General features: G+C 43.3%; 3 protein-coding genes across 5 annotated transcripts; 2 read left to right on the top strand and 1 right to left on the bottom strand.

The window, feature by feature from the left end:
* Positions 1-1,263: 1,263 nt before the first annotated feature.
* Positions 1,264-3,060, bottom strand: LOC6525883 (wall-associated protein). The gene has a single exon (XM_002101667.4). The coding sequence runs from the start codon at positions 2,944-2,946 to the stop codon at positions 2,071-2,073; it is 876 nt and encodes a 291-aa protein (XP_002101703.2). The 5' UTR covers positions 2,947-3,060; the 3' UTR covers positions 1,264-2,070.
* A 379-nt stretch (positions 3,061-3,439) lies between these two features.
* LOC6525882 (uncharacterized protein F54F2.9) lies at positions 3,440-6,062 on the top strand. Its single transcript, XM_002101666.4, has 3 exons — positions 3,440-4,236; positions 4,814-5,021; positions 5,091-6,062. Exons 1-3 carry the CDS (start codon positions 3,560-3,562, stop codon positions 5,769-5,771), a joined length of 1,566 nt encoding a protein of 521 aa, XP_002101702.1. The 5' UTR covers positions 3,440-3,559; the 3' UTR covers positions 5,772-6,062.
* Positions 6,063-12,079: 6,017 nt separating this feature from the next.
* LOC6525881 (innexin inx5) lies at positions 12,080-14,131 on the top strand. Of its 3 annotated transcripts, XM_015191044.3 has the most exons (3): positions 12,080-12,135; positions 12,212-13,160; positions 13,374-14,131. In XM_015191044.3, the coding sequence occupies exons 2-3, from the start codon at positions 12,417-12,419 to the stop codon at positions 13,896-13,898; spliced, it is 1,269 nt and encodes a 422-aa protein (XP_015046530.1). In that variant the 5' UTR covers positions 12,080-12,135; positions 12,212-12,416; the 3' UTR covers positions 13,899-14,131. The 3 variants fall into 3 exon arrangements, with proteins under 3 accessions (XP_015046530.1, XP_015046529.1, XP_002101701.1); XM_015191043.2 differs by having other exon boundaries at positions 12,093-13,123; positions 13,374-13,448; XM_002101665.4 differs by having other exon boundaries at positions 12,096-13,160.
* The last annotated feature ends 507 nt before the right edge of the window (positions 14,132-14,638 follow it).

The raw sequence follows: 14,638 nt of genomic DNA, 5'->3' as shown, positions 1-14,638 counted from the left end.
TCTACATACCAGCCGATGTCTCGACTAGGAAATACCTTATACTTTTGGATTGTAATCCGAGTGCAAGTCCGAGCTAGTGAATAATCACCCGAGCTTCGTAAAGGAATAGGTCGCCTTTTAATTTCCCTACATATACTCCGAATATCATAGCTCTTATTTATTTAAAAATGATACTTTATCATAAAAAAATACTTAGATCCTTTTTCTTTATTAAAAGGAACATTCCATTCAAAATTAAAGTTAATTATTTATAATAATGATTCCCTAATATATATACCTTTTTAAATAATTGTAGCTACAGCTTCTCAAATCTTTAACATTTTACAAACGAATGCTTGATGAATACATCATACCCTGGGTCCTATATTTAATTGGGTATTATAAACTGTATCCTAGACAGAGGTGAAAACGGTGGCAGCGGCAATAGTTCGGCACATTTCACACATTCTCGTGGCCGAACGATTTTCCCGCTTTTCCGAATTTCCCAGCACACACACAATCGATGGTGTTGTTGGTAGTTTGTTTCTTTTTGTTTAAATTATGGCAACAACGTACGATCAACTTCGCAGATGGAGATCATTTATAAAGCACTTCATTGAGAGCATTCGGCAGTTTCTCGGGCATCTTACACTATTTTGTAGCTTGGGTGGATGGCCCATTTGGAGGTGGATGGCTGCATGCATGGAGTCTCCTCCCGTTCCCCATTTGTCTAAATCAAGACGCGAGGAGCAGGCGCTGGTGATCTATTATCACCAAAGGTCAGAGTTTCGGACGCACAGCAATTGGGGCTCCCGAATCTCCCAGGGAATATGGCCAGCGGAGGTGTTGGAATGGCGTGGATTGTGTGTTCCCGACCATAAAGCATAAATGAAGACATTAATGGGTTAACCAGAAGATTTAGTGCAAGAAAATTGAATACACAAGGCTGGTGTGCATAAATCATGATTTACACTACCGAAAAAAGTTTGAACAATAAGCATAACTAAAAAGAAATGAAATGCCATTTAAAACAAAGCCCTTTCTAGTCTCTTAACTACTAAAATAATATAAATATAATAATAATATAATTTTCTTGTAATTAATTTCTATCATTTCAACGAAGTATTAAAAGCAAAAGAATTATCGTGGGTTTCTAGATTGCGAGTGTTTGCATTTTGCTGAATAAGCAATCAATTTTGTTTAAAAAAGGGAAAATTTATGTCGTATTCTTAATTATTTAATGTGTAATCCCCGGGGCTCTTCAAAATAAACTACATTTCCAAGTATTTCATTATTTGACGCCTTTTTGCTTTATTGTAGATGTTACATTGATAACAATAAGAAATATGTATGTATATATATTCATGTATATACACATGGTAATGCAATAAATTTGCTTGTTTCAGGCCGATTGCTTGTGATTTTTGGTTTCTGCTGCTTTTTTTTTTTTTTTTAAGTGAGTGTTGCTTGGTTGCGTAAAGTAAATGCGAAGAAATCAGCTCAAAGCATCGTCGATGGAGAATATCATGTGTAGAGGTGTATATGTATATAGAGCTGATTCGTAAGGCACATTACGGCTAGATTGTGGAGTAAATGTGTGATTGCTAATTGCGCTGATGCTGATGGTTGAGAGTTCGATGCGATTGGTCGCAGCCTTCGATATACAGCAGCCTAAGTAGATATATAAATATTTATATATATATGTGTCGGTATCAATTTGATTGGTAACAAATGCTTGACAAAAATCCAAATGCCTAAACTTAAGAGTCCACTCGAATTTAGTGTAGAAAATCAGTTGGTTTAAATTCAATTTGGCCGCTCGGAAGGGTATTCTAGCCACGCTACCAGGCGAATCCCTTTCTCCTTCTCCTTCTCCTCTAATTGACTGAGCAATATCATAGTTTTGTGTCTTCCTCCTTTGCTCTCCGCTTCTCTCACTCTGCTTTCGATCCGGAGACCTTGCATTGAATGCAAGCACATCCAGTCGTGTATAACTTAAACAACTAATAATCATCCGAGGGCGCCGGAGGAGGTGGAGGAGCACCCCGAGAAGTGGCCGCCCTTGCCGCCTGGCTGTCGTCCGCGTCTTCGTCAGTCGTTGTACATGCCGTCCACCAGAAAGTCCATGCGGCGGTAGTGTCTGGTGCTCCACATGTCGCGGAAGCGGCGATACATGATGGTCACCACACCGATGGCCAGTGGAACGGTCAGCAGCACGGTAACAATAGGCACCACATACCCGTTGTCCCCGTGATCGGCCAGATTACTTCCAGTGAGCCCCTGCACCATGGGCTCCGGAGGCGTGGTCAGTAGCTGGGTGGGACCGCCCTTTGTTGGAAGCTTGTCCTGACCCTTCTCCAGCTCGGCCATATCTTCCCCCTCCTGCTGTATATCGGTGCTCCAGACCACCGGGGGCTTCTTTGGCTTTGGCGTGGTTGCGATGTTGGTTGCATTGACAGTTTTGGTGGTGGTGGTGTTGGTGCTGTTGCTCGAGGATGTGGCCGTGCCATTGGTGGACGAGTTGCCCTCGGTGACTATAGCTGATCCTGTAGCTGGCTTGGCCGTGGTGGTGGTCGTGGTAGAAGTCGATGTGGTGGAGGTCGCAGTGGTTGCCTCCTTGGCCACCTTTTGCACCACAGCCGGCTTGGAAGTGGCCGAAGGAACGGGAGGCAAGCCTGTGTCAGTGCTCGTGAGATTCTTGGTCTTGCCTGCATTTTCTGCAGCGGCCGTCTTGTTGGAGTCCTTTTCCTGCTGCAACACAGCTGCATCCTTACCCGGCACCAGCTGGCTGGCAGCTCCAGGAGATCCAGTTTCCGATTTCGATCCTGCAATCACTTTGGCCTGGATCACGTTCGTCGCATTGGCCACCACAGGGGCGTCCTTGGTGGCGGAGTTAGCTGTCTGATTTGGCTGGCTCGAAACCAGGAGCAGGCTGCTCAGCAGCCACAGCGCATGGAGCAGCTTCATTGTCGCTTGGTTCCTTATTCTTATAAGATTGAAACGTCGCGTCGCCTCTATTCATTTAGTTGCACAAGTGCAGCACCATCGATACTTTATCGATAAATGTCGTCAGTGGTAAGCGTTTTGGTTAGGAACAGGTGAAAAGAATGTATCTAGCTAAAAAAAATCGGTACAAAAAAGAATTTGTTTTATATGTTCAGGAAGAACTTGTCAAATGTAATGATCGCCCTACTCTAAATAATAATAAAGTGCAGTGAATAAGAATATACGAAATGTTGTCTCACAAATTCGCTGTTATTAAATAATTAGAGTTACTAGACAAAATATTGTAAAACAAATAATTATTAATAAGCATTGCCAGGGCCAAATAAATATTGGCAATATAACGGAAATTCGTAAATATTTTTGAAATCTCGCTAAATAGCTAGCTGCTACATAACCCTTTCCGAGTGGTGGCAGCGCCGGTTTGACGGCTGCTGACGTTGCCACTTTCCAGCTGAGCTCGTCCGTGTTTGCTTACGTGTGTGTGTATGTGTGGTGCGTGCGTGGGTCTGCCGCATTAAATTTGGATTTTACTCCGATTTGGACCTGACCTGGATTTGGAACTCGGACAACGACAATGATGCGTATGGAGCTGATGCTGGCCGGCCTCCTGCTGCTCTGCGCCACTGGCGCCAGCGCCTGGCACTCGGAGGAACTGGAGATCTTTGACTTGGTCGAGGAGGTAAACCGCAACTTCTACGAGTTCATGGGCATCAACCAAACGGCAACGGGCGCCGAGGTGAAGCGCGCCTTCCGCACTCTGTCCATTGTCCTACATCCGGACAAGAATCCGGCTGAGGATGCCAACATCCAGTTTCGCAATCTCGTTTCCATCTACGAGGTCCTCAAGGATCCCTCGCGCCGTGAGAAGTACGACCGGGTGCTGAAGGAGGGCATGCCCAACTGGAAGTCTGCCCTCTACTATTACCGACGGATGCGCAAAATCGGCCTCTATGAGGGCGCCTTCATCTTATTCTTGATTACCACCGTGGGCCAGTATCTATTCGCCTGGGCGGCCTATCTCGAAAAGAAATACACCGCCGAACAGGTCTTTGGCACCAAGCTGAAAAAGTTGCAGAAGAAGAACAAGAACATCGACATGGACGTGATCCTCAGCGAGATACCGATGCCCTCGCTCCTGAACACCCTGCCCATCCAGATCCCCTTGGCGCTGTGGAACCTGCCACGCACGATCAAGAACGGATTCAGCAAGGCCAACGAGCTCAAGGAACTGGCCTTGGAGAAGCGCAGGCAGTAAGTTCAATATCGTAGGCTCTTAGTTTATTAGACGAAAACGGAGAACGGAAGTTCTAGTTTTGTATTGCATGAGGTTTTGATAACTTACATAGACACTCTTATCATTCTTTGTGGTTTTCTTAAGTTCATTGTATGCAGAGTGATATTTAGTATTACAAGTTAGGTAGTTTCTCATAGTGGTCATAGTGTTTTTTGGAATGCTAGCATTCTTTTCATTTCAGCCACGCAGTTATTTAATACTCACGAGCTAGAACACAATTTGCCGAAATATAGACAATTATCTTGAGAAACAAAAGCGGAATACGATATGTCACCATGCAAACACAGTTTATACTTTTCAAAAAAATGGTACTCATAAATGCACCTAAGGATGACTTGCATTATTTGATAGATTCCAAAGAAAGAATACTGTGAGTCTTTGTGTCGCGAGATAATCAAATGAAACACCTAGCATTCTGTATTTTGATATGACCACAGATAAGGTACTCAAATTCGATTAGCGTAGAATAGTTAACAAGTGAAACCGAGTGAAAATGAAAGTAACTAATTGATTTATCCTTTTTTTTCATTACAGGGAGCTGGAGGCCGCCCGTCGTCAGGAGGAACTAGAGCGGGAGGCCGAGGAGCAGGCGCGTCTGCGCAAGGAGCACAAGGAGAATCTGCGCAAGCGTAAGCAGAATACCAAGGCGCCAGAAAAGACCGAGGAGGAATTGCGCGGCTATTCGCAGATTCAGGCGCGTGAAATGACCGATGACGATGCAGTTCGTCCTGCTTCCCAGAAGGTATAATGCCATGTTTCCATGTTTTCCAGTAAATTTGAAACCTTACTAATAGCATGCTGTTACTTTTAGAGCACGGTGAGCGGTGGCTTCTGGACTGACGAGGATCTTACAGAGCTGATACGCTTGGTAAAGAAGTATCCAGGCGGAGCGGGCAGCCGCTGGAACACCATCGCCGAATCGATGAACCGCAGCGTTCAGGAGGTGACCTTCATGGCGGCCAAGATGAAGGAGAACGGCTACCGCATTCCCGGCCAAACGGACAGCGTGGCCGAGGCTCTGGTCCAGGAGTCCCAGCAGGCGCAGCGTAAAGAGAAAGTCAAGAAGGCAGCTGCAAGTGCTGGTGCTTCGGCTGAGAAGAGCATGCTCATTCCGGAGACCAACTGGACGCAAGAGCAGCAGCGCGCCCTGGAGGCAGCGATAGTTAAGTACCGTAAGACAGCCGGCGGTGACCGTTGGCAGAAGATAGCCAACAGTGTGCCGGAGAAGACCAAGGAGGAGTGCCTGGTGCGCTACAAGTATCTCTGCGAGCTGGTCAAGACGCAGAAGCGGGCCGAAGAAGAGGCCAACGAGCCGGACGAGGATGCGGCTGCCATCGAGGAAGAGCTCCCCGAGGAGGAGCCTCTGGCGCCGCCGGAACCGGAAGTGGCGCCAGCCGCCAAGAAGCTTAGCAAGCGGGAGCAGCGCCGTCGTAAGCGGGACCTATCCAGTGGCGATGACTCGGACGATGCATATCAGTACGAGATTAGTTAGTCGGAGAGGCGGCTACCGTTCTGTCCTCCTGCTGCGGCAGCTCCTCGCGTGGCTCAAACCTAGATGTAATTGAATTTTTTTATACTTTGCATTAAAGACTCTCTGGCATTGCATTTTGGACCTTGCCGATCCTGATCCGCGTCCCCGATCCTCTGTCCCTTTCCTTTCCTTCCGTTTCCATCACCGTGTGTAGCGCTTTATTTTATGTTTTGTACATAATTCTATATTGTAAACATCTAAATGTCGATTAATTCCTTTTTGCTAAGTAAACGAAATGTGGAAGGAAGTGAACAGGGACCGAGTTTATGATGGGTTCTTGCAGGGATAAAGCCATCGATGCTAGATAGGGGGAACTTTAAGGTTAGTAACTAGTAAAATAAATATCAAACTATCAGATATAAATCATAAGAGCATTAAAGACATACAATATTAAATGAAATTATTATGTACACAAAGGCGAATAAGCCGCCGTTTGCAAACTTATCTCTCATGCCAATTGCAGCTTTAAAGTCATCAAAGTCAAGCGCTAACCAATTATAATTCCCAACTGGCTTGAGCCTGTCAGGCATCAAAGAGGAGTTTCCCTTTCAGATTTATTATTTATCAATTTTAAGTTGAGCACTTTCAGCGGTTCTTGACGAGTCCGCGCCTAATCAAAGATACCAATTCATTATTAATGTGCCTCGCAGGCGGATTATTATTGGGCTGTGTGTGCGTGCGGATAACCTTGGAACGATTGGCTTTTAATTACGCTCGGCTTACATTTGATGATTATTGGACTATGACTGTGACTCTGAACACAAACCACCCGGCGACTCGCTTTTCGCTGGCCGGTCCGGTTGCCTCCTCCCAATTTGGTCACCATTCGTGTTTGCATTGAACTTAAAGCGCTTGTGCAGTAGACACACCGGACTGCGTCAAGACCCACTACCCAAGATCCAAGAATCCAAGCTCTAGACTCCGCACTCGTCAAACTGTCCACCAAACCTGGTTGTAAGTCGCTTGGACGACAGCTTGAAAATCATTGCGAATCGAACTTAATGCTCTTTGCTTTGACAGAACTCTTAAGGGGTTCTCAAAATTTGAATAAAATCTTGGAATATAGCAAATAGCATTCAAACAATAGCATTCAACAAAATATTCTTAATTATATTGTAAAATTTATTAAAAACACTACTTTAATGTAGTTACAATTTTGGATAAACCACGCCAAATTCTTTAGTCAAAGTAATCAAACATCATTTTTAACAAGTGCAAGTGTATAATAATGTTGTATTTATTTATATATAACATTGTATTATATGTATATCTATAAATAAGGACAGTTGATGAAAAATGTAACTTACTTACTAATTTAATTTACAATTTTCCACTGATTATTTCTACCACTTCTTATAAAGTTATACCTAAAGTTAGTCATTAATTAACCCTTTGAACTGATGCTAATGGAAATTCGTTGGCATCCACTTTTTTATTGGCTCTTTATTGCGATTACATTGATAGGCTGTATAAAGAATTAGTTTTTATGGCATAACCAGACCGACTGGTCCCCCGTTGCAATTCAAACTAACTAATACGCTCGCCAAAGTGCAGCGAGAAAAAACAATAAAAGTGAAAAACCATTTCGAGCGGTTTGTCAGCGTTTCAAGGGCGATTTTAGTCGCAGCTCAGTTCAGCTCAGCTCGGTTGCATGTGCGTACGTTCGTATCTACGTATGTATCTCTACCTATTATGGCCAATGCCAATGGCTGATTGCAGCTGCCACTTGAGCACTTAATATCCATTGAATTTCCATTTTACATTTTGCATTTTGCATTTTCCACTTGGCGGCGGCGGCAATCGCCATTTCCCAGCTGACTCAGCGTGGCCTTCAACTTTAAGTTCAAGCGGCAAGTTCACCTGACGTCACGTCCCCCACAGGTGGGTCCAATTCTGATCATGACTCGGACACGAATTCAGATTCTTCTGCGAGCGAGGGAAAACCCGAAGACAAGACCCCAGAAGAGAATAGAGACTGAGTACCAGCGATGAGAACCCAGAACACAGAACCCAGAACGATAATAACCAGTTTTTTGGCCATAAGCCATAAGCCGCGCGTTTTGCTCGCGTTTCTCGGTTTGCCGACTTTAAAAACCTGGCGACTATATCGATATGGTGAGTCGAACTCACTCAGTCGAAAACGGAGTGTCAGACGAGGCGGTTCACTGAATGCCACTTAGCATTCAACTTACTTGTTAGATCAAGCGCGAACCTAGAAACAACATCACTTTTTTTTTTATTTTTTTTTTTTGTAATCCCCATATTAAGCACATATATTTTGTTGTTGTTGTTTGAGTTCGCGAGTTTATCACCCAGAAGAAATGACAATCTATGGACTGTTGGTGCAGATCATAATCGTTTGTAACTAGCCTTCCGAAGAGTCCCACATCCGAGGAGCAGCAGCCATGGCACCGCCCCAGGAGCAGCCGGAGGATGATATTATCACCAAGGTGAGCACTCGACTCGATTGCGAATCAAGAGTAGCAATTAGTAAGTAAAGCAATTGATTCTAGGAATATTCACCTGGGTTCTAGAGTAAAGATTGTAGAGAGTGTAAACAATACATTTATATGGGGCTCTTTACATTCGCACCGCAGGAAATTCGATGGAGCTTAGAATTCAAGTTATAAATGCGTCTGTTTACAAAACTATTTCTCCTTTTAATGCTATGTAAACCAAACTATCTAGGGTATATAACACCAATAGTAATAAGTGGAGTGAATATGCTGTAAATATATAACACTTCTGTTATTAAAGCCTTATCAAAAACAATTTACTTAATACTGCTGCATTTTAGCTACTAATTTATGAATATGTATTATAAAATACGTATTTATTTATTTTTGTAAATTTTGGATATGGTATGGATAGTAGGTATACACATGAGGAGTTTTATATATTTTAAAATTCTTCAATTAGAGATACAAAACATCTAAGAAGGGTACTCCATCGCGTATTCAATCCACACGCATCTGGTGTTTATTTATTTTTATTTATTTATATAATTTAGCGGAAATTTGCTAATCACCACATGCAGAGCATCCGAATAGAAGAAGTTAGCATTGATCTGTGGGATGATCGCTAATTCGCCGAGAGGTTATTTCCAATAAAAAGCCAAGCTTGTGGGGCACGGTCAAGGTTTTGGAGCCAAAGACAATAAAATTCGTTTTGAATAGAGAATGAATGATAGGGAAATCCATGTTGGTGCTGCGGAAGTAGAATATGCTGCAAAACCAGTTGGCAAAGGGCTTCTTTTTATTGGGCCTCCCAGTATGAGTATTTTCCATTAATTTGTGTTTACAACATCGCCACTCGTTTGCTAATTGGTCAGATACATGTAATTATAAATCCAAATACAAGGGAATGTGTATCGTCTGGGGTGAGTGTGAGTGAACTGCGAATGCATTTCGTGAATAAAAGGTTAGTCAAGGTGAGTTCACCACTCTATTCCCAAAAAACCAAACCTTGAGTGCAACTTTTGAACTTTGTTTTGGCTTTGAAAAGGTGGCCCAACTTTAAACAAATGGTCCAAGATTAAAAAAAAATCCTAATTTAATGGAAGAGGTAGAAAAACACAGAACACAGAAATTGATTAATAAAAAGAAGTGTGCTGGCAATTAGCAGCATCTGTCATCTAAATTAGTTTTTTTATGCACACACTTAGCTTTATTAGCGATCAGCAAATGAAGGTTAAAATCATATGAAATCTTAATAATAATAAACAACTTGAGAGCACACAAATTGAAAGGGGCTCTATTTCTTGGGGTTAATTAGGCTACGCTGATCTCCGATTATGTCGGCGATCTAATAAAGTATACGGACTATCCAAGATCTTTCACTTTCCTTCCGCCAATTGTGGGCAAAAAACACTTGGTGAATGTTGCAATTCGCCAAGCACTGAGAAAAATAAGATGACTTGGTACTGAGCATAATAATTAAATGAGATAATCAAATGATAGTACTTAGATCGGGTTGGTTGCATTGTATAAAACTTTTGGCATTAATTTGCTATACTTTTGGTTTCATATGAATGTGCACTTCTTTAGTCGCAGTGCAGCTACCTAAACGACTTGACCAGGCCCACGAAATTAATGCTGGCCATATGCAGAAGGGGACATTGAGATATGGGCCTGCGGGGAACGCCTCCTTCCATGCTCGTAAATAATAAACAATTGTTTTTGCGACCAAGAGATACAGATACCCATGCTGCTCTTGTGGCGACTGCTGCCCAGTTAAGTGTATCTACATATAGCCATAATGCTACCTAGCCAACTAACAACTACTGCCTGGCTTAGGATCACTATGATGACAGTCGATTTTTCTAGCCAGCTCTTTCGGCACTCGAGTGCCAGCACGAGTATCTCGACGTAAGTATCTTTGCCTTTGCGCTCTAGTATCTTAATTGTTACTGCGCTCAGCGTTGCGGAACGTCGATGTCCAAGGGAGCACTAGAGATTCGAAAACTACAAGTCGGAGCCTCAGAATTAGAAACAGAATCAGATTTAGAATCAAAAACAGTAGTCAGAAGCGAACTTGATGAGGTGTTACCATTGCTGTTGGCCTCAGATTCCATTATAGCTTCCATGTATCTACAATTTGGGCATCAGGGCAGATAAAGATATACCTGTGATTTCATCACAACAGTATAAAGTAGAAGTATAAAGACACAACAAATTAATCGGTTATTTTTGAAGAATTAAGTACTTCTTTCCTGTAAAGTTTATCTCTAGTTAATAAGCCGAGTGGCGAGCAAAACAAAGAACCAAACACACATCCGCCAGAACTTCCGCATATTTCCCTTTGAGTTTCGAATTTGGACAGCAAAAAACCTGCACCATCATTGTGCGCAAATAAATTAATAATAATAAAGTATTGAAGTAACAAATGGAAGTCGAACGAGAAGCTCTTGACGCTCAATTTGGCGCTTTGGAGCTTAGGAGCTCCATCAGTGGATCGTGACGAGTCTCCCCCCACCGCAAAAACAAGTGGTTTTTGTTGGTCTCGTCGGTGGTTTCGAATGGCACTGGAGGTCAAGTTCAGGGAACACCAGTTTATGGTTATTTACACCATCTTCTGCTGTGCCGGAGTTTCACGATTCGGATTGCAGGCGGAGGTGTCAAAGTATCTGATTGCTCAAGCATTTAGATACATTGACAATGGCGCTTGACGCGAGTTGTTTGAATGCGATTGGCGGCCAGGAAATGGTGATTTTCTGTAGCAAATTCAATTTGCCATTTTCTTGTTTAAGATAATTGCGTTCTTGTTCGAACTTAAATTCAATAAAATCAATTAAATGCAATATTGTTTAGCCGCATTAAATTGTAGCTCAAATGCTTTGAATGTTTATTCTTTCTTCTTGTTTAATATTGTTTCGTTCTAAGAAACTTTAACATTGGAATTGTTAACAGCACTGAACAGCAAGTTCAGTGACCTTTGTGGCTGGTCAGCTTAATATGTATGTAAATTATATTTAAATATGACAATTAACTTGGACGCAGCAATTGCTTCACTAGCTTTTTATCATCACTGTCTTGTGATTTTTATTTGCCGATTTCGGTTTGAGGTGAGCCAAATTCAAATGTATATTAAAACATTAAAATAAAGGGTTGCTAAAATATACTGTCAAATTATTTTTTGTATCGACATAAACTATAACTTATATTTATCTATATAATGAGCCAATTCCCATCATTTTTATAATATAAAATATAAATTACTATCACACAGTCCCATTTGGATTGTCTCTGCTTATTATTTCATGCACGATTTATATTAGATGGGTTCATTGTGTTTGCTCATTTTGTCGCTTGTGATTTCACCAAAAAAAAAAAAAGGTGATACCTATTTCTTGGACCTTGAAGGTCATCGTGAGCGTACTTTACAAGTTTATTTGATTTATGGTAATTAGCTGAACGCACCTTGCCTAATTGCAGATACCCTCGATAATTGGATTCCTGAACTTGGACTGACTGGCGACAACCGGAGCTTTGGCCCCCCTTTTACCCCAAAATTCGATGAGCTGACCTAGAGAGCCAAGGCTGAAGTGCTGAATCATGAGAATTATCGCTAGAAATCTGTCATAATCATACGTTTAACAAATAAATAAACGAGCAATGTGAGCTAAGAGTTTGGGTTCTTGTTTCCAACTAAGAAATGCCTGAAAGTCGGCAATGGACTTTGCAGCTAGCTTTGCAGCTTTGCATGGGCTTTAAAATAATGCATTATAATAAGGGAGAAATCGACAACACTGGTCGATGGTGACATAGAGAAACCCCAACTGACATAGTGCCAAATATTAGAGAGAAATGGGGAAAAAACCAAGTAGGTAATAATGACGGCACGGACAAAAAAATATGTAAAACCGAGCGACGATCTGATCTGTGAACTGGCTACCATCCTAGGTTGGCAATTCGATTGCATTCATAGTCATCCATCGAAGATCGAAGTGAGTAATCCGAGGGGCAGCATTTATAGGGCTAAGACCCGAACGAGAACCAGGACAAAGGAGGATCATAATCGGAATCGGAATCGAAATCGGGAACGAGAGGAGCGGAGCGTTGAGAGTTGGAAGCTGTCCTCGAGGAACTCTTCCCGGAGGCAGAAGAAATGTATTCGGCGGTGAAGCCGCTCTCCAAGTATCTGCAGTTCAAGTCAATACGCATCTACGACGCCGTCTTTACCATCCACTCCAAGTGCACCGTGGTCATACTGCTCACCTGCTCGCTACTCCTGTCCGCGCGCCAGTACTTTGGGGATCCGATTCAGTGCATCAGCGAGGAGAAGAACATCGAGTACATACAGTCCTACTGCTGGACCATGGGCACCTACATCCTCAAGCTGGACAACTTCGGCGAGCAGCCGCTGGCGCTGATTCATCCGCAGCACATCCACCAAGCAGCCACATCCTCCTCCTCCGACATTGCCACCAGCACGTCCACCACATCGCCGTCATCCTCGAGAGTCCGCACCAGAGCGCACTCCAGATCGAGTCTGCGCAGGATTGGGGAGTACAACGAGGCGTACGCGCGTGCCATGTCGATAGCCGAGGGCGTGGGCCCCGAGATTCGTGGCCAGACGGAGCGGGAGTACCTGCGCTACTACCAGTGGGTCATCATACTGCTGCTCTTCCAGTCGTTTATCTTCTACTTCCCCTCGTGCCTGTGGAAGGTGTGGGAGGGCCAGCGGCTGAAGCAACTCTGCTCGGAGGTCGGCGAGGCGCTCCTCTCGGAGGAGACGTACAATACCCGGCTGCGCCTGCTGGTCAAGTACTTCACCACCGACTACGAGGACATGCACTTCTGCTACATGGCCAAGTACGTCTTCTGCGAGGTCCTCAATTTCCTCATCAGTGTGAGTAGGGTTCACGGTCGAGTTATGGGTGAAATACACCCAATGAGTTCAGCCAAAACTAAACCATAAATTCAACGTTGTTATTTTTTATTAGGGAACATTAGCTTTATTTGTTTGTTTTCAATTTGATTAACTAATATGTTACAAGATGCAGTTTCATGAACCAATTTAATTACCATAGTTTGTATACAGCTGATGGCAACTAATCCACAGGTGGTGAACATAATGGTGCTGGAGGTGTTCCTGAACGGCTTCTGGTCGAAGTACCTGCACGCACTGGCCACCATTCCGTTCTACGACTGGGATCGCTGGAATCGCGTGTCCTCGAGCGTCTTTCCCAAGATCGCCAAGTGCGAGGTGCTCAAGTTTGGGGCCAGCGGCACGGCGAACGTGATGGACAACCTGTGCATCCTGCCGCTGAACATACTGAACGAGAAGATCTTCGTCTTCCTATGGGCCTGGTTCCTACTGATGGCCCTGATGTCTGGCCTAAATCTCCTCTGCCGGCTGGCCATGATCTGCAGCGGGTATCTTCGGGAGCAGATGATACGCAGCCAGTTGCGGTTCATGACCAAGCGGCATGTGAAGCGCGCCCTGCGCGACCTCACCATCGGCGACTGGTTCCTGATGATGAAGGTCAGCGTGAACGTGAATCCCATGCTCTTCCGGGATCTAATGCAGGAACTTTGCGAGCTGCGCACCTCCTCATCGGGCAGCACCCTGGAGAGCCCCGTCTAGGATCGATAATGATCCGAATCCGAATCAGAAACAGGATCAGGGATAGGAGTAGGATACCCAGATCGCCTCGTCCTCCGGCTGCCCACTTTCAATTGACGTTGCCGTCGTTCGTTGATTCGCGCCCTTTTGCTTACCTAAATCTGTATATTACATATATTTCCTCTCAATTCCTTTAAAAATTCTGTACTTCCATGTTCTAAGACTATAAGCGAGGATAAATCCATTTTTAGTCACGTTATGGCGTACTGAACATTTGGGTAAAACTGCTAGATTCGTAATATATTTATAAGTAGAGATTTCTTTTAGAGAAATATGCTTTGCAGAAAGGAGAAAAACTAAAAGTAAAAGTTCTTTTGTGAGCTTTAAATAGTTGAATTCATATTATTCAAAACATTTTATGAACTGGGCTTGTAAAGTCTATTTATTCCAAAAATGTATACATCAATTTGTAGTTTATTTTACATTTTGAATATAATTCTAATAACATTTTATTTGCAAATTAGGCAATACTTTTGTCATTCTCTCTGCTTCTATATGCGAATTAACTTTGTGATGAGCAGTCGCTTCTACTTTTGTTGTCTTTGCCGCTGGCATTTAATGTGCATTGTTTATAACTAGTTGCTGCCATAATTTCGTCATTTATATTTTGCTGGGACGATCCCCAGGCCCCAAGCCCCAAGCTCCAAGCTCCAAGCCCCCAGTTTCCCCCGATCGTCGTGGTTTCAGCATTGTTTTGCGCA

Source organism: Drosophila yakuba, chromosome X (assembly GCF_016746365.2).
Source record: "Drosophila yakuba strain Tai18E2 chromosome X, Prin_Dyak_Tai18E2_2.1, whole genome shotgun sequence".
NCBI lineage: Eukaryota > Metazoa > Arthropoda > Insecta > Diptera > Drosophilidae > Drosophila > Drosophila yakuba.
The sequence above is the reverse complement of the archived record's forward strand: the minus strand, read 5'-3'. Positions and strand labels throughout refer to the sequence as shown.